This window comes from Prunus avium, chromosome 4, assembly GCF_965620075.1.
Source record: "Prunus avium chromosome 4, drPruAviu1.hap1.1, whole genome shotgun sequence".
NCBI classification, from domain to species: domain Eukaryota; kingdom Viridiplantae; phylum Streptophyta; class Magnoliopsida; order Rosales; family Rosaceae; genus Prunus; species Prunus avium.
This window is the reverse complement of record NC_142287.1, coordinates 14490220-14510242: the sequence shown is the minus strand read 5'-3', so window position 1 is coordinate 14510242 and position 20023 is coordinate 14490220. Positions and strand designations below refer to the sequence as shown.

The window sequence follows — 20023 nt, the reverse complement described above, 5'->3', positions numbered from 1 at the left end:
AATTGTTGGGTTGAGAAAATAATGATGGAAAAAGAGGGAAATGAAAATGATCTTTTGTGTAGTTGAGTCTAACTCTTGGCAAGTACCAGATCTCAGGGATCCCTGATCGGTTCATAATTGTATATCATTTTATACCCTTCTAGCTTATGATTTGGTTATGTTTTTTAGTTAAACTTGTGCTTTTAATCTTTTTTGTGTTTATCTTTCAGTTTATTGAGCTTTAGGTAACAATGATGGCTTTGGATAGGAAATGATGCAATCCATGCATTTTAAGGCCTGATTTGGGTGAATGGAAGAAGAGCTTAAAGACAAACTAATTTTGGCTACAAACCCTTGCCAGCCCAGTTTCGTAGGTCAACTTCTTGGCCTTGGATCAGCATGCTCTGGGGCTCGGATGAGATGAAGATCTTCATAAAAGTTGTTCCAATGGGTGTGTACTATAACATATCCAAATTTCAGCCCAATTGAACATGTCTGGAGTCCTTAGCCCATCCAACACTGAACCCTACTCAGGAGGATTTGCAGCTGCCAGCTTTTAGCCATGTGCCTCCTTTTAGCCATAACTGACTTTGTACCCAACATAATAAGTGAAGTAGGGAGGCATTCCAGCTATGAAAATCTAAAAGAGCAAGTTGGTACATGCTGGAGCTATTAAAGAGAAGCATGTGCATGCATGTGAAGCAAAAAGAAAGAAATGAAATGAAATGAAGTCAATTCCAATATCTGTTCGGTAGCCAACTTGCAAGGCCCAAAACGCACACTTCTACTGCTCCGATGGGAATACTTTCTTCATAGAAGTTGTTCCAATGGGTGTCTACTATAACATATCCAAATTTGAGCCCCATTGGATACGTTTTGAAACCTCTGGCCTTTCTACACCAAGTCTGGTTCAGAAGAATCATTTCTTTTCAGCAACCAAAAGAAAACCACATGGGTTGGCAGCAAAAGGCAGCCACAATTGAACACCTTTGAAAACTCATGTGAAGAAAGCTTCAAGAGCAGCAAAAGAAGTATGGGATGGAATTGATTCCAACCACACTAACATAGACAAGATGAAGTGAGAGTTATGGGTTGTATTAAAAGAGGAATTGTGGTGTTGGAATTCATCATGATGTTCCTCCCTCTTAGCCCTATAAATAGAGAAGTATTCAAGCTTCAAAACACACCCCAAGGGGGGGAGCTCTCAAACACTTCTTTAGAGCTCCCTTCCTTTCTCTCCCTCAAATTCTCTTAGTTTCCTTTCAAGTTGTCAATTGTTGTAACAAAATGATTTTACTAAATTTTCCTTCAAGTTTTCTTAGTTCCACTTTACTTTTATTTGTAATGTACATTCTTTCTTAAGTATTCAAGTTTAATTAGTTTCCAAGTTTCAATTATGATTTTTGTTCTTATTCATTATTCTTATAAGTTAATATGCTAGTTTGAATGATTGATCACCATTTAGGCTTGCATGTTAACTATCTTGGTTTGAATTAAGAGTAGACACCATACTTTAATTCGAATTGAACTATGAATATGAAGAGTATGTATGGACATTCGACAACAGGGATTAGATACATGCTTGGTTGTTTAAATTGTTCTTCTATGCTTAATGGGTTCCTAATGCTTAATTTTAGGTTAGACAATAAATGATCAAATTAGGGAATTAGGAACACAAGGTTATGACCAAACACCATGGCTTAATCATACTTTAGCTAGAATCAATCCGTTAATCTAATTGAACTTGGGAACTTATTTGCTTGAGTTATTTCTTTTTTTTCTTGTTTTATTTATTTTCTTTTTCATTTCTGTTTTGTGTAGGGGAAATGAATTGGATCATTCAATCACCAATCCTCGTGGGATCGACCTCGCACTTACATATGCTATATTACAAAACGGCTCGTGCACTTGCGAGTATCACAAGTTGAGGATGCAGCTGAATCCATTTTGGTGCAGCTGAATCGACGCAACAATCCCACAGTGCACATGATTTTTATTAGGTGATTCGAGACTTGCGACAGGGAGTTAGACAAGATGACTAACAAAAGGGGATTTATGGGATATTTGAGATGAGGGTTAGTTTATATAAATGGGCATTCAAGACCAATTGGTATAAGCATGGTTTGGGACGTGTAGGTCTGCTTGTCCAGTTATATGAATTAACGGGATTAGATGAAGTGCATTCATATTAATGTGATAGTTGGTTGTGTGATTGTATGTCACTTAATTTAGTTATATCAATTTCTTATAAAAAGGTTTATGTTCCTACTGAGCTATGGTTTCGCTCACCCCCTAACAAATTTTGCAGGTACTTAACCTGAAATCTAGAGCTTGTGATGATTTTGGCATATCTATAGAGTGTATTGTGTACATAGCTTGTGGATGAATAATGAGCTACTCTTTCAGTGAACTCTTGAGTAGTTCTAACTTGTTAAATAATGTAAAAATTTTAAGATTTCAGATGTTGTCGTTTCTGCTTAATATTCTATGTGAAATATTTATTTTATTTATTTAAATGTTTCTTCAAATTTTAGTTATAATTTTTATTAAATTCTATAATTAAGGTGTGAATCACGTCTTAACCCAAGGTTACGTAAATTCATGTATTGGGGCGTGACAGTGTGTTGTCTTGCCTTAGCCTTGGCATTGCACCCCATTCAAGGCATTCCGAGAAAGTGAGGCTATTGGAGGCTTGCGATGGCGTGACTTGCTCTGCTTTGCCTTGCCTTACATTAACTTGCACACAGCCTACGGACATCATGCGCATAGCCTGCTGAAAATGTCAACAAAATTTTTCAAACCGTATCTTGCCATGGCTTGTATGCAGCATGCCCGCAACCAGCGCGCAGTTTGCTGAAAATGTCAATAGAATTTGGGGGGAGTAGAAATTGGGATAGAGGGGAAGAGAGAGAGTTTAATTTTAATTTTTTTTAGTTTTTTAATTTTTTATTCATATTTTAATCAATTTAATACAAAAATACCATTTTGCCCCTGCATTTAACAGAAAAGTTAACAAAATTGACAGCATGACCATTTGTCCTAACGAGACTGAAGTTGATGGACCACGGGAACAATTTTGGAAATTAAGGGGCTCAAATGCAAATCGGGTCTAAATTCAGGGACTAATAAAACAACTAACCTTAATTTTTATTAGTTTTTTATATTTTTATATTTTTAAATTAATTAAATAAATAAATTTTTATTTAAGTCCCAGTCCCAGTCCAACATTATACTAAATGCAGAACAAGTCTTATTCAGCTTAGGTCAAGCCAAAGAAAATTCAAAATAATCCTTATGCAAAGTCTATGCCAAGACAATCCTGCATAACAGATGAGGCCTCCTCCTACTAAGTTTGATTTCGCTACTTGACTTTTCTCTCTACTGATTCTAAAGGTTTCTAGTTTCTTGAGAGAACTCATATAATTTTGTTGAAACCATCAATGGCATCATCATCTCATTTCTCAGTCTTAAGGCGCCTTTAGCTTTAGTGTACTTTTAGCACAGCACAATAGGAATTTCACTTGTTCTTGATGCACCTTTAGCTTTTTTCGCATTTGGTCTGGTTAAATTAATTCTCGGGTTGTTGACCGAAATGGTCCTCCAACTTTTACTCCAATCTCATTTTAGTCCACCAACTAAAATTTTCATTTCAATAGTCCTCCAACTCTCTATTTAGACTCAAATTGGTCCTACCGTCAAAGTCTATCTATTTTGCCATTAAATATAGGGGTAAAATCGTCCATACATAATAAACACTAACAAAAATTTAATTAAATAAACATTTCAAAATTAAAAAATATGTCCCTAAAATAATTTTTTTTTTTTTTCAAATAACTTTTGCAATAAAACCACTAACAAAGAAAAAATACATTTGAACAAACTCCGCTAACCTCAACATCCCCTGCGCACTATATCACTCAATCTGCCTGCACTTCATTTATATGCACACCTTCCCCAGGCTTAACTTTCACCACCCTCTTCCAAATTTTTCTACAAGTACAGGCATTTCACCGGCCCTATGACCAAAAACCCCACAGTGCATTATGACCACCTCTCTCTCTCCTCCCCAAAACCCCACCACCCTTCTATCACAAAAGAAAAACTCTCTTGTAGAAAAATTTGGGATTAAAAATCTGTCTTATTGATATTTCACAAGGGTTGGTTGGTTTTGATAGAAGAAGGATATATATTTTTCTTCTTATGAGTGTTTGGATCGGATAGAAAAATCAATTTGAGAGAGAGAAACTCAAAGTGGTAAAAGAAGAATGTTTTGAGAAACACGTGAAGCCCACCTCTAGACATACGGAGCTAGAGTTTTAATTTGGAGGAGCTTTAACATGTGGACAATTTTACCCCTGACTTTAATTGCAAAATTAACAAACTTAGACGGTAGGACCATTTCGATACAAAATGGAGAGTTGGAGGACTATTGAAATGAAAATTTTAGTTGGTGGATCAAAATGAGACTATAGCAAAAGTTGGGGGACCATTTAGATCAATAACCCTTAATTCTCGCTTGGCATTTAGGGCATGGTAGGATATAAGGCCATCTCCAGCCATGGGCTATATGCCAAATATAGCTCTAAAATAATGCAAAATCCATCTCCAGCCATGGGCTAAATAAAATTTTGGCCAAATTTGGAGGGCCACATTTGGCCCTTTAGCCCTCCAACCAGGCCACATATAGCCCACCTTTAGTCTAGGCCAAATTTTTGTGGGCCCATGCATTTGCTTTTTAAAAGCCAAAAGTAAAGTAAGTTGATGTCATAGGTGGATATATATAATAAAATATGAAGGATCCTAAAATATAGCCCTGCATGGCTGGAGATGGAAAAATTTAGCCCTGAACTATTCTTCAAAAAATTAATATTTTGAAGGGCTAAATTTTTAGCCCTGGACTACATTTAGCCCTATGACTGGAGATGGCCTAAGGCCATCTCCAGCCATGGGCTATATCCCAAATTTGGCCATAAAATAATACAAAAACCATCTCCAGTCGTGGGCTAAACAAAAGTTTGGCCAAATTTGGCCTTATAGCCCTCTAACCAGGCCACATATAGCCCAGTTTTGGGCTAGGCCAAATTTCTAATGGGACCCACACAAGTGCTTTTCAAGAACCCAATTAAATAATGCTGGATCATTTTGAATGTCTAATTCGTATTGTATGAGAAATAATGTATAAAAATTGTTGGTAAATGATTGTTGGGTCAGACCTACCCACTTGCTTTTTAAAAAAAAAATAATAATAATAATAATAAATGTGGTCAGACCCTCACCATTTTGAATCACTTCATATTGTGTGAGAAACAAATTATAAAAAAATGTTGGTAAATGACCGTTGGTCAAACCTACCCCACTCCTTTTTTTTTTAAAAAAAAAAAAAATAATAATAAATGTGGTTAGACCCTCAAATCTTTCAAGTGTTTGAAAAAAAATTATAAATTTTTTTTATTGATGACCGTTGGAGCTGAAACATTGAACCCATCCTTTTTTTTTTTTTTTTTTTTTCAAATGTCTTCATGTTTTTAGATGTTTGGTGTTGTTTAAAAAAATTATAAAAAATTTTGGTTCATGACCGTTGGAGGTCAGACCCTTGAAACCATTCCATTTTTTTTTTAATTTTATTAATATAATTGCCTTTGTTGGCTTTATTTTTATTAATTTTTAAATTTTAAAAACCTAAAATTTGTCTATAAATACCTCTCCCACTCATTTCATTCCACATTTCTTACAAATTCTATCACATTCTCTACTTATTCACAATTTTCCACTCTTTCTTGTTGTCAAATATTTTCTACACTCATTTCCTACAAATTTATTTTCTTCCATCATTTGGCGTCTACGCTCCTCCCATTCAGAATCCAAGTTGGAACTTGAACCCCAGTTGGAATCCATTGTAGAATTGGTTGAAAAAGTGTAGAAGAATATAGGAATTACAAAGGAATGAGATGATGTTGTGAGATATTGAATCGAAAACACTCCATTTATTGACATTTGAAGATGAAGATAAGAGGTGCCACGTTGACAAAAATCTAATATGAAATCTGGATAGTTGTTCCCGGACCGACACGTGTCACTCGAAAATCATAGTCCAAAAAATTATGGAATATTGTCTCTAAATAGTAGTTTAATTAAATTAAACAATATATAGTGTGGAATGTATGAGTATTGTACCATAGTTTTTCTCAAAATAATAAAATATGAAGGATCCTAAAATATAGCCCTGCATAGCTGGAGATGGAAAAATTTAGCCCTGCACTATTCTTTAAAAAATTAATATTTTGGGGGGCTAAATTTTTAGCCCTGGACTACATTTAGCCCTATGGCTGGAGATGGCCTAACTTACTCCGAGTATGGCCATTCTATTTCCATCCTACAAAACAATGTCAGTCTACCAAGAGAATCCATAATGGGGCATGAGATTATCTTAATTGCCAGTGCCCAGCACTAGTCCCGACCATGTTAAGGATTTTCTAAACTTTGTGCTTATCTAGCATTCATTATGTTATTCAGAGTATGCCATTCAGATTTCTAAATGCCCTAAACTTTCTTAGTGACTCATAGCTAGTCTTTCCACCTAAAATCTCTCGCCTTCAAAGGACATGGGCGGTTTCTTCAGGCACGATGCGGGGAATACTTCTCCATGAGCTGGGTTAATTTGACATCAAAATCCTTCTCCAGTTCTACCTCTTCCTCCCAATGCCTCCACTTCATCACAGATTTATTATCTTCATGAGCTTTTATCACCATATCCCTCTCTTCCACAAATTCTTCCATCTCTTTTTCTTGAGACTTGATGAAGTTATCAATTTCCGCCGACCTAAAGCCAGGAGTACGAAAGAAATAAAAATCAAACAAAACCAGAAGCACTGCTTTAGGACATGCATTGGGGTCCTAACCTTCTCTAGTCGATACATATTCTTTAACACACTACTTACCTGTATTTCTTTTCCTCTCCATTTGAAGGATTGACATACGACTGCTTCACCTTGTCACGTTCTTCCTGCTGCAGCCTCTCAAAGCTTTCTTCCTTTGCATCCCTTGATTCATGAATTATTTTGATTTGGTCTTTGAAAAATTGTTCTTGCAGATACATCTTTTCACACCCAAAAATAAATAAATAGATGATTAAGCAAGAAAAATTAAATAAAAGAGCAAGTACATCTGCCAAAATGAACAAGAAATACAGATTACAATAAAGCATTTAGAAGCCACATGGAAAAACAAAAACATGGTAAACCACACAACACACTTAAAATAACAACTGCACATCAAGCCAAACCTGCCCACCCTCAGAAAAAATCATAATCCTCCTAACCGCAGGCTCTTGATTCAGACTTGTACTATAGTTGTAACTTAAAAAAACAATACCAGCATGGACATCCATAAATGTCCCCACCAGAATATAAAAGCAGGGTCTACCAACTGCTGCTTACCCCACAACACGAGTTTCAATCATATATATATATCTGAACAGGGAATAATACCTCTTCCTTGTTCTCTTCGTGCTGCATTTTGGTCCTGTGTCTTACAATACGATTTTCCTCCGTTGTTTTCCTGAGCTTCTCACTAACTATACCAAGAGATTCTTCAAGTGCTTTGGCATGCCTCTGTTCCTTAGCAACCCTGTTCTTAAACCAATTAAGCTGTTGGTTGTCCTCACCCATTTGCCTGATTCAGTTCACAACCATCTCCTGGTACGATCTCATCTCAAATTTCCGCTTCAATTTACCTAATTAGTGATAGAAACATGTAAGACATCCATATATAACATTAGCACAGATCTTAATAGCAGAGAGACCAATGTACCAAAGCTAGCACGTGAACTTAAAGGATTTTAGTGAAAGCTCATCGTTTTGTACGCAAGATACCACCCAAAACAGACACAAACATAGAGCGTGGCATGGGTGGAGAGAGAGAGAGAGAGAGAGAGAGAGAGAGAGAGAGAGAGAGACCTTGGGAATGCTGGTTAAATATGTCCAAGTCTTCTTTCACCGCCATGTACCCATAAAGCTGTTGCTTCCCACCTGAATGAAATAAGACACGACAATGATCCCAACCATCTCTGTCTGTTCCTTGCTCTGTAAAATGCTTGTGCAGACGCTCAGCCTCTAAATAACCCCTCGCAGACGCTTCAAAGATCAAAATACTCATCCCACAGTGTTCTTGTGGACCATATGAGTGCCGAGCCCTCACAGCCGCATAAGAGCTGAAGGTTCAAGAAGCTCCTGATTTCCCATACCAATCCACTGAAATTCAAAAGCAACAGAAAATAAGGAGTGGAACGATACCAAGACAAGGAACCTTTAGCAATAATCATGACAATGTGCACCTATATTTGACATAGTAATTTGGTTACATAAAATACTTTCAAGCAAGAAAAACTTCATTCATACCCTTTCATTCTCATCCTGCTCAAGTCTAGTGTTCATGATGACAACCATTGGAGGCCACACAATTTCATGATCCTTTTCCTCATCTTTAAAACCTTTCCACTTACCGAATGCTTCACCGGCAGGTATAACTGTAGTTCCCTTCCTCTGCAACTCCTCATCCAAAAGCTCCGCAAGCTCTCTATGGAGCATCACCCTCTTTGATCCTTTTGTTTTGGCATGTGTCATTAGGGGTTGCAGGCCTCGGTACCAGTCAATGGCACCAGGACCACCTTGGCATGCAGGACAGTGCCACTGCCTGGCAGGATCATTAATCTCATCAACAGTTAAACTATCCAAAATCTCAAAGAATTTCTTGAACCATCTGCTACTCTTTCGAGTTTCATGACTCTTTTCACTTGAATCCGAATCAAACTCATCACTAAATAGCTCATCGTCACTATCACCCACAGCATCAGAGTTGCCATCATCATCATTGGCCGTAGCAGCAGCCACATCGCCGTCCTTGTCATATTTTCCCTGGCCATCTTCTGAACCCTTGGGTTGAGTGAAACCCGCTCTGGATTGCCAGTTCCATCCGTGGTCCTGTGGAGGGTGAACTACTTGTTGTGGAGCCGCATAGTTGTTTTCAGAAACTCTAGCAGAAGACTGCTGCCTTACATTTCCTCTTCCAGCTGGTTTTCTAGAATCAGGAGTTTGTGACGGCCAGAAGTTCCCAGGAGCCCTTCCTGGTCCACCACTATTCCTCATACTTGGCTTCTGAACATCAAACTGTGCCCAAGCTTTAGAATTTGAATTCTGAGGACCCCATTGTTTTGCAGTACCGCTTCCAGCTCTGTTCTTTGATTTCCTGGAAATTACCTCCCACTCTCCGTCATCTTGGGCCGAGTCCAGGCTAATGCCTGCTACACCATGAGTTAACTGCTCAACCTTGGGACTATTGACTTCCAAGACATCTTTTCCTTTGGGATTTCCTTCATTTCTTCTCACACTCATCCTAAAGAATAATACCTTCTTTGGATCAGTTTTTAAACAAAAAATCACAACAAAAACATTAAAAAGTTTAAGCATAAATTATCTTATAGGATCAGGGACATTGCAATTTTCGCTTTTGTAGACAATAACAAAATGATGTACGTGCACTTTCATTAAAATATCAATATTAAGTGTCGAATCATAAGATGATGGTATACATTTATATGGTAAATGATACAACAAACAACAAAATGATGTACTTGCACATTAATTAAAATATCAATATTAAGTGTCGAATCATAAGATGATGGTATACATTTATATGGTAAATGATACAGCTAGAAGATCACAAATATTCGAAGACAAGCACATCATTCAATTTATTGAGCCAGTCTTGAACTTAATGCACCTTCTAAACAATTTTGTAAGAATCCGTTACAAATGAAAATTCTAATGCCCCAAAAATATATAACATATCTGTTGCTAGAAGTACAAAAACTGGTTTTTTGCTTCCATTTTTTGTACTTTATAATGAAGTAAACTAATAGGCAACATAGGAAAACGCATGCATAGAAAGTGAGTAAATGAGAGAGAGAGAGAGAGAGAGAGAGAGAGAGAGAGAGAGAGAGTTCATTTAAACATGGAAATCACAATTTTCCAAAATACACTTGAAATCCTTTCCATTGACCAAAAAGCAGGAATCAACATAAACTGCCCGACTAATCGCACAAAACCAAAAATCTTACATTTGATTAGTTTCTTTTCCACTTCACACATCAAGATTCAAAAATATGTCAAGATATGCACAAAACATATTCCCAGAAATAAAATTGTTTACTTGTACAACCTTTCAGAGCTAATTTACCAACTTCAAATCACAATACCCATTAACTGAACAAATCATTCAATTCATTAATTAGATAGAATGAGTTATAGAACACGCATCATTCATTCTCCAACATGAAAATTTTCAACTTTGATGCCATATACAAGGCAACATGCATGATAAGCAGCCAAGTAATTTTCCACGAAATAAAATATTTTCATAAACTGTTGGACGATCATACAAATTCAACAGTTTGTTTTCCAGTTACAGATTTTCTTCCTTCGACATAGAATCTTAACCGACAATCTTTAACTCGGCACCCTCTTTTCTTTAGAAATATTTGCCACCACAATACCTCCTCAAACAAATATCAGGAAACACAGGTCCATTTTATTTTTCTTTACCTTATTTTCTTAGAAACAAAACAGAGCGCAAAAAGAAGGTTGTTAGACAAACATAAAAAAGCCCTAAAATTTTCACAAAGTTTCCATGCACAGAAATGTGACGGACAGGGCCAGCCCTGAGCCTGGGCACGGAGGGCGACCGCGGTGGGTCTCAGACCAAGGGGGGCCCCAAAGTTGTTTCCAACTTTTATTGCTATTCTCAGTTGCCGTTGAGAAATTAAACTCTTTCACATAGCTTTATAATTCCAACGAAACTTTTTTTTTCCCCAAGAATTCCAATGAAACTTTGGATTACACTAACTTTGTACTTTCATGCTTTACCCCATCAGCATTCAATGTTCATTTTTAATTTTATTTTTTTCCTCTTTCTTTTCTCTGTCTTCTCTCTATGACCAGAGCTCTTCATTTTCTCGCTCTCTCTCACCAAAAGCCTCCATTGCTCTCTCCACTCAAGCTATTGTGCAATGGCAAAACTTCTATTCCCATTTTATCCGTCACTGACGGATCTAATATTCTAGAGAGAGGAGGTTCAAAAAGGGTTTTAGAGAGAGAGAGAGAGAGAACCCTAATACAAGCTTCAAGAGAGATTACCTGAGGGACAGAGCCGATCGTTGTCGGAGAATGACTACTGTACGCCGAAAACGGAGGGGTTCGTCGCAAATGATGGCGCAGGCGACTGAGAATCACGCGCTCGCCAACAGAGTGCGAGTGCGAGTGAGAGTGAGAGTAAGAGTGAGAGTGAGAGTGAAAACGAGAAGAAAGGCATGGAAAACAAGTTTTCGGAGAGACCATGCCTTTTATTCCGAGTAAAGCCTTATTATGAAATCTCGTTAATTGAAGAGATTTTCTATTTAAACCCGCATTTCTCTTTGTTCATCTCAATATTTAAATCATTAAAATGTAAGTTTTATTACTGTGAAAAACGACAAAAAAGGTAAAGTATAAATTGGATCAGATTAGGACAAACTCTTCTACAAACTCCTCTATAAACTCCTCTACTCGGAGACAGGTAAAATTGTTCTCTTTCTCTACAAAGTATTAAATTTCGGGTTTGGGGTTCCATTTGTTTGTTTTTTTTTCACTGGGAACAGAGAAAATTGTGGGGTTTAAATAGAAAATCTATTTTATTTCTTATTTTTTTCATTTTGGGGTGTATTTAAGGGTAGTTTGGGAAGATAGTGGGGTTTTCTTAGAAATTGTGAAAATTTAAATTAAAAGATGGGGTGAACTTAGAACATGGGGTAAACTAAGAGAAGTGTGGGGTTTAAATAGAAAATCTCTTAATTGAAATCTCCTTTTGATAGGTTTTTTGTTTTTTTAGACAATCCTTTTGACAATTTGTTGTAGAGTTTTTCTGTTAAACCTCCTACTTTTCTTTATTGACCCTATATTTTGAAGAGCGTATTCAATTAGAATCCTAGAGCGTTTAAAAGGATTTTAAAAATCCAAGTGTATTTAATTTGAATTTATACAGACTTTAAAAGAAGTTCTACAAGATTATGTGTATTCAATTCAGATTTATATAAACTTTTAAAAGTCCATATAAATATAAGTGTACTTATAAAAAAGTTGAATAAAATTTAGATGTATTCAAAAAGTCGTATATTTTTTGAAGGACATCATTGAGTGATAAAAAGTGATATATTAGTGTTGGTGTATTAGGAATTAGAAGGACGAGGACTTAGATTGGAAAACTTTGGAGTAGAAACAAAATTTTGATTTGATTGAAGTCGGCAAGATATATAGTTTCAGCTAAAGTGCCGCATGCATGTTTATAGGCTAGCTAAACCGACTACCTAAGTCGGCAAATGAGTGGGACAAGTAGCTGGTTTATAGTAAGAAAACAACCGACTATCTAAAGTCTTTCCAGCCACAACTTTTCCTATAATTTTAGAATTATCTAGTTATAATTACAATAGATAATTATTAGAATGGTTATAGGAAAGATCAGATAACTTTAATTTGTGAACTTCTTTCAATTGTTGTAGATTTTTCTAGTTTTATCACACAAGTGTGTATTAACTTTTAACAATAACAACTCAGGCGTGGTGGTGGTCTCGATGGTAGTGAGGGTTGTCGCGGCTGCAGTGGGACTGGTGATGGCGATGCTGGTGGCGATGATTGTGGTGAGGATGGCGGAGGTGATGATATCGAAGATTGTGAAAGTGGTAGAGCTGGGGTTGGTGACGGTGGCAATGGTAGTGGTGGTGGTGGGTGTGTGTGTGGGGGAGCGGGGGGTTGGCAATAATGGGGAATGGTGAGGATGAGATAGTGGTAGTGGTTGCGGCTATGTGGTGGGACGGGTGGTGCTGGTGATAACTTTGGTAAGTTGGTACGAAAATACATGATTGTTTTTTAATTTTAAAAAATATACTACCAAACACATTTTACACTTACTTTGGGATTGGAAAAACAGAAACAGAAACAAACATAACTAAACGGATCCTAATTACCTTAGTTTTTCTTTGTTGCATCTTTGGTTGTCCTTCAACATTTTTCTAAACAAAATGTTGCCTCTAAACGGTGGTTTCAATAATTTATTATTAGAAGAAAAACAATATATACTAATGCGTAATTGTGTAGAAAGCTTGATCTGTCTTTATCCTTTTGAATATGTACAACATATGTATAGTTTTATCGAATGATTTAAATTCAATAATATCATTTTTATCATATTTATTGACCAGTTTAATGATCATCTCTTTAATAAATGCGGGTCTCGTCAATGTATGTGTGACCGACTCGTAGTAGAAAAGTAGTGTAAATAGGATCACTCATAAATTCTACGTGCAATATTCATTCATGTAATATTAGCAATAAAAGATAATATAATTTTTTTTTTTATTTTTAAATATTAGGTATAATGGATTTTTTATTGTTAGAATATCCTTTTGTTATTTGAAAATTGCCTTTTTAAAGCCAAGTCGACCTTGTAATTCTTGGTAATTCAGCTTGTTTTTGACTCATTTAAATTCGGTTTGTTTAGGAAATCAGCTAAATTTGAGCTTTATAGTTTTGGCTCGTAAAACTCGTGAACAATTCGTTTGAGTTAAATGTTTCTCAAAGTTTCATTTTTGAAGTTTATGTTGGAAAAGTACTATTTGAATATTATATGTTGGTGACTTTTTTTGTTATTTCTAAATTATTATTCCTTTTTAATTATTTATTATTAAATTGTGCAAACTTATTACAGTAAATGGATCCGATATAACTTATTACTTTAATTACAAACGAGTCCAACTTATTACTATAAATCAGCTCGACATAGCTTGAGCTTGACTTGCACAAACTTAATAAATTTTTGACAAACTGAGCTTGAGCACCGTAGTACTCGGCTTGTTAACACTCATATTCATGGTGGGAAAACTAGAGACGTATTTAGATAATTGCCCATGATAGTTTGGTGATAAGAATTTTGATCATAACTTGTTATTAGATTAGTTCCTTAATTGTAAAATTAGTAATGTTCCAAACCGTGCACCGATATTGCCCTCAATTTAACCATGTAGGCCCAACACCTTGTGTGGGGTTAGGTCTAATGGACCTCTAGAAATGAGGTTTTAACTAAAAAAACTTCAGTGTTATTGGTAATGGACCACCTATATTCAAATTGTAGATCATTGTTGTATTTTCCGATGTGGAATTTACATATCATGGTATGCATCAAGCCACATACACTAACAAGAAAAACTAATAATGAGCTTGGATATTGATAAATGAGACATCTATTTGAGAAATATGATAAAGGAATTAGTAATACGTAAAACCAAATGGGTAATCTGGTCCTTTGGCAACATAGTTGATAACGGGAAGAAAGCCAAAAAGAACGAGGGCGAAGGTCTTGCGCGGGGCTATGGCCCAACTCAACCTTAGACAATAAAGGTGGGCATTCGAACCCGTAAATTGGTAGACCAAGCCAAACCGAATCGAAAAAAAAATAGTTGTTGATAAAAAATAAAAATAAAACAACTTAGGCTCAAAAAATCGAACTACATCATTTTGAATATGTTCCCGTCTTGGTTCTTGCCTTGAAAAAAATCAATCCAAACCGAATTGGATAGGTTATGTTAAGTTTAGTTATTATTTATATCCAAATTTATTATTAAGCTTAAGTAATATTTAAATCACATTAGTAATTCCAGGTAATATTCAAAGTGAAGAAAAGGTGCTAAGTGTGCAATATGATGTATTTAGGCCATCTCCAACTATAAATGGGCTAAACTTAAATTTCCACCCTCCAAAATACAACTATTCATGTATTGTGCGGACTCAAATAATTTTTTCCTCCAACTTTGAGTATGCAACTTTATTAAATTATTTAACTCTATTTTTTGTGGTTAATTTTTATTTATACCTTAGCAATTTATTTTTCTGAACATTTTAACCTAAATTTTTTTTCAAAATTCACAATTAACAAAGTAGAAAATAAAAAAGTTATTTTTCGTAGAGTTTGGAATGTGTTTTGAGGTTGGATTTAATTTAGATGAGTTAATAATATTATTGTGACCATTGGATTTAATTTTCTGCCATTGAATCCTTCTTTGGAGTTGTCTTTTTTGTATACAAACCTTCAGCCGAATCCCTCAATCCAAAGATTTTTTCAACATGTCCGCTAGTTCAAGCACCAATGCAAATCAGGGGGACTCCGATAGGTCATAGGAATATGCCCCCGATTATCCAAGGTCCCCCCCACCACCTCTGCCTCTTTCAACCTTCTCTGCAAGCGAGGGGGACTCCGATGATCCTGATGTGGAAATAAATTATATGAAGAACAAACTGGAACACATCTCCTCCTCAAAAGTGTGTCGGCAAGAAATCATCTCCGGTGGTGTACACCCAACAGAGCAAGGCAACCAACCAGCAAAAGGCAACGATAATGACTGGTGATAGCCATATCAATCCCTAGGCAATCATTATTTAGTTGTTTGTTTTTTGTTAATGCCCGATCTTGGTTACGTGCAGCTTATTTGGTTTTACATATGCTATCAGAGCCTTAGGTTCTATGTTTTTACCAGAGTTCAATCACAATTCGATCACTAACTTCTGGATTAGCAGAGTTCATTTACTAATAGTGCTCAAATTTTTTGTTTAATTCATTGTCGGTGGGGAGACAATTTGTTTCAAGATTCTCTGACACAGATATTCGGTTTTTTGACACATTACTGACACATAGTGATGGTTTCAAGATTCCCTTATTGACACATAATGATGGTTTCAAATTCCCTCACACATAAATTTTGATATTCATTGCAACCGTTGGGAATTTGTGTATAAAACCCACATCGCATGATTCCCTCAACTCATTCTCCTTCAAACAATGGCTTCAGGTTCTGAAAACCCCAAAGCCCCATAGGACATCCGGGACATCCACCTTCAACCAAAGATGGATCCGAAAGTTTGAGTTACGCCTAATTATTGCAAGCATGGTGTCGTTCATGACCGTCCTTGTGGGAGGTGCAGGAATCTATTCGCGGTAGGTCCAAACAATGTTCAATACTATCGGTCCCCAACCCCTTCTCCCCCAAAGCCCCCATCTCCCATTGTTTGCAAGTGTAAACCCCGAAACTTAGAGTGGTGCTAGGATTGCTACAATGACAAACTCATTCTAGATTGGGAGGAACGTGGATGCTTTAAGTCAAGTGATGAATCTAATGCTGAGAACTAAGTAGCTCTTCAAGTAACTTATTGTTGACTTTAATGTAGTATTTTTTTTGTATCTCCGAATGTAAGTCATGCAATATGTGTGTGACACTTCATGAGGCATTTACCTAAGATTCACTAACGCTTCCAGATACTTTTAAAAACGACGCAAATAGGTATCAAAAAATGTTCAAACTCCGGGACTATAAATGAAATCAAACTCTTGCATAAATGACTCTGTCATAGTAGGTTCACTGTCCTGCATACTCTGAGTGGGCTACAAATTCTCAGCAACTGGAGCACCAACTTCTACGTCGGAAGATGAAGAGTTGCCACATCGAAAAAATAATAATAAACAAGAATGACATAAAATTCAAAGCACAATATATGACATATTCACTTACGGGCTCGCAAGTTTTGGACAACTCTGTCTATCATGATCAGTCTTCCTACATTCAGTGCACCGACGTTTATGTCGTTCCACTGCCTTCTCTTTTTGTCCTTTAACTCTTTTTGCACGACCTTTTGCTTTGACTTGATGTGGATCTTTCATTATCACTTGGGGAGAACTAATTCTGACCTCTGCATTGGGTTCTTCTTCGACATGAGCTCTTGATGACACCAACCTTGTAAGCTTCCCACGAATGTCATCAAATGATTTTTCCAGCAACTCAAAACCTTCATCACACAACAAAGCCGAATCAATCAATTCACCCACAACTTTGCAAACTTTCAATCTCTTAACCAAAAGCAAACTATTAACACAATCTTTAACTTCTTTGTCATTCTTATCATATACTACACCACATTTTGCACTTTGAAGCCATCGTTTCAATATATACTTGTCTGGAAAGTGCTCAACCTGCTTCATTCTTAAAAATACTAGGATGTGTCGGCACGGAATACCCCAAAATTCAAATCTTTTGCAGCTGCAATAAGCTTTATCGGCATCTTTATCATGCACAAGCTCCTTCATCCGTGTCACCCCCGGATTTACCCGCACACTTACTTTGTACCTACAGTGAGTTTCATCTTGCTCTACAAGTTCGAACAAGCATAAAAGGCTTCTGAAGTCTTCCCTCTCAAACATTTCAAGAATTGCCCGAGTGTAAATGCGTGTCATCTGATGTTGCATTGGTGTTCGAAATAGCAGTGGAGGTTTTTCATTGTTATCAACATGATCAGCCATTAACTCTTTGTGCCTCTGTGAACAGAGAGCTCTTTCAAAATGTACAATGAATTCCATCAATGTGTTTTTTCGGTTAATATATTGTTTGAAAAATGAATGACAGCTTTCAGCCCATTGACTACTTGACATCCTAGCCGAAAACACATGTTTTACATATAATGGAACCCAATTCTCCCACAAAGCATGAATTGAGATCAGCCACGGATGGTCTTTCAGCCCATTGTTTGTGATGATTTCGTCCCATTTCGCATCAAATTCTTCTTTCGTGTCCATACCCCATATGCATTTGCACATTTCCAAAAAAACATTCTCCAATGCCGAGTTTCGCCATAAACTTATTTAAGAGATATGTCATATACAATATCTATGGAATGTTGTCGGGAGAGCTACAACAATTGTCTTTGACATGGTTGCATCTTGATCAGTGATGATAATTTTGGGTGGCTCACCTTGTGAAGACCCGTATTTTAAACAGATAAAAGAAAATATTTATTATTTGGATAAACTTGGACGATATTATCTTTTTAAGATATTTATCTTTTGGATAAACTTGGATGATATTATCTTTTTTAAGATATTTATCTTTTGGATAAACTTGAATGATATTATCTTTTTAAGATATTTATCTTTTAGATAAACTTGGATGTTCTTATCCTTTTAATATTGAAGTTTATCCTATCCCTATAAACACTATAAATAGGAGCATAATCTTATAGTTTCAAAACATGAGAAATTAGAAAAGAAATTTAGAGAGAGAGAGAGAGAGAGGTGATTCTTGGAGGAGATTTGGGGCTTAGCTTGTATTTTCTTAACTTGGAGTAATGCTTTGGAATCGAGGTAGGAATTTCTTGGGGTGCCTTTACGGGGATTGATCTAATTAAATTTCGTGAGCACTATATTATGCATGATATTATTATTTGAAAGGCATAATTATATCATATGATGGAAATTGGCTGGAATTCTTGGGTTGATAAAGAAAGTATGGAAAAAAGGGTAATGGGAAGGATCTTTTGTGTAGTTGAGTCTAACTCTTGGCAGGTACCAGGTCTCAGGGATCCCATAGTGCACATGGTTTTTATTGGGTGATTCGGGACTGGCGACAGGGAGTTAGACAAGATGACTAACAAAAGGGGAAATTATGGGATGATTGAGATGGGTGTTAGTTCATATAAATGGGCATTCAGGACCAAGTGGTATAAGCATGGTATGGGACATGCAGGTCTGCTTATCCAGTTATATGAATTAACGGGAGTAGATGATGAGCATTCATTTATGCATTCTTATTAATATGTGATATTTGGCTGTATAATTGCATGTCACTTAATTTGGTTATGTCAATCTACTATGGTAAGGTCTCATGTCCCTACTGAGCGGTGGTTGCTCATCCCTCACTCTATTTAATTTTTCAGATAAATCAGTGGGTAAGACAAGGACTAAACCAGTTGAGGATGAATTAGATGAGAGTGATAGAGCTTTATTTATTTATTGTAAAGTTGTAAGATTTTGAATCTATTTTTATAAGAGAAGTTTATTTTAAACCCATGTTTCGGCTTTCTTTTTATTTTATTTTACTTTTTATTTTCTCACGCACCGGGCACGGGGTTTCCACCGACCCCCGGGTCCGGGGCGTGACAGAATGGTATCAGATCCCAGGAATTAGATACCCTTGGGAACACTGTGATTTAAACATTTGTGTTAGATAAACTTGAATTCATGTAGTGACAAAGATTTTTAGGAGTAGATTGCCTTGGGTAAGATGCTATAAATTTCGAGGACGAAATTTCATTTAAGGAGGATAGATTGTGAAGACCCATATTTTAAACGGATAAAAGAAAATATTTATTATTTGGATAAACTTGGACGATATTATCTTTTTAAGATATTTATCTTTTGGATAAACTTGGATGATATTATCTTTTTTAAGATATTTATCTTTTGGATAAACTTGAATGATATTATCTTTTTAAGATATTTATCTTTTGGATAAACTTGAATGATATTATCTTTTTAAGATATTTATTTTTTGGATAAACTTGGATGTTCTTATCCTTTTAATATCGAAGTTTATCATATCCCTATAAACACTATAAATAGGAGCATAACCAAGTTTCAAAACATGAGAAATTAGAAAAGAAATTTAGAGAGAGAGAGAGAGAGAGAGAGAGAGAGAGAGAGAGGTGATTCTTGGAGGAGAGATTTGGGGCTTAGCTTGTATTTTCTTAACTTGGAGTAATGCTTTGGAATCGAGGTAGGAATTTCTTGGGGTGCCTTTACGGGGATTGATCTAATTAAATTTCGTGAGCACTATATTATGCATGATATTATTATTTGAAAGGCATAATTATATCATATGATGGAAATTGGCTGGAATTCTTGGGTTGATAAAGAAAGTATGTGGAAAAGAGGGTAATGGGAAGGATCTTTTGTGCAATTGAGTCTAACTCTTGGCAGGTACCAGGTCTCAGGGATCCCACAGTGCACATGGTTTTTATTGGGTGATTAGGGATTGGCGACAGAAAGTTAGACAAGATGACTAACGAAAGGGGAAATTATGGGATAATTGAGATGGGTGTTAGTTCATATAAATGGGCATTCGGGACCAAGTGGTATAAGCATG

The 20023-nt window shown here is 36.2% G+C and overlaps 1 protein-coding gene and 1 pseudogene across 2 annotated transcripts; both read right to left on the bottom strand.

Moving 5' to 3' along the window:
* Positions 1-6040: 6040 nt before the first annotated feature.
* LOC110766375 (protein SUPPRESSOR OF GENE SILENCING 3-like) lies at positions 6041-11386 on the bottom strand (annotated as a pseudogene). The gene is made up of 6 exons (XR_015835409.1): positions 11169-11386; positions 8376-9369; positions 7935-8228; positions 7467-7711; positions 6918-7075; positions 6041-6799 (listed from the first exon to the last, which is right to left on the bottom strand). The product of XR_015835409.1 is annotated as a protein SUPPRESSOR OF GENE SILENCING 3-like (transcript).
* Positions 11387-16617: 5231 nt separating this feature from the next.
* On the bottom strand, positions 16618-17406 carry LOC148294864 (protein FAR1-RELATED SEQUENCE 9-like). Its single transcript, XM_088252279.1, has one exon. The coding sequence runs from the start codon at positions 17404-17406 to the stop codon at positions 16618-16620; it is 789 nt and encodes a 262-aa protein (XP_088108405.1).
* Between the last annotated feature and the right edge of the window lie 2617 nt (positions 17407-20023).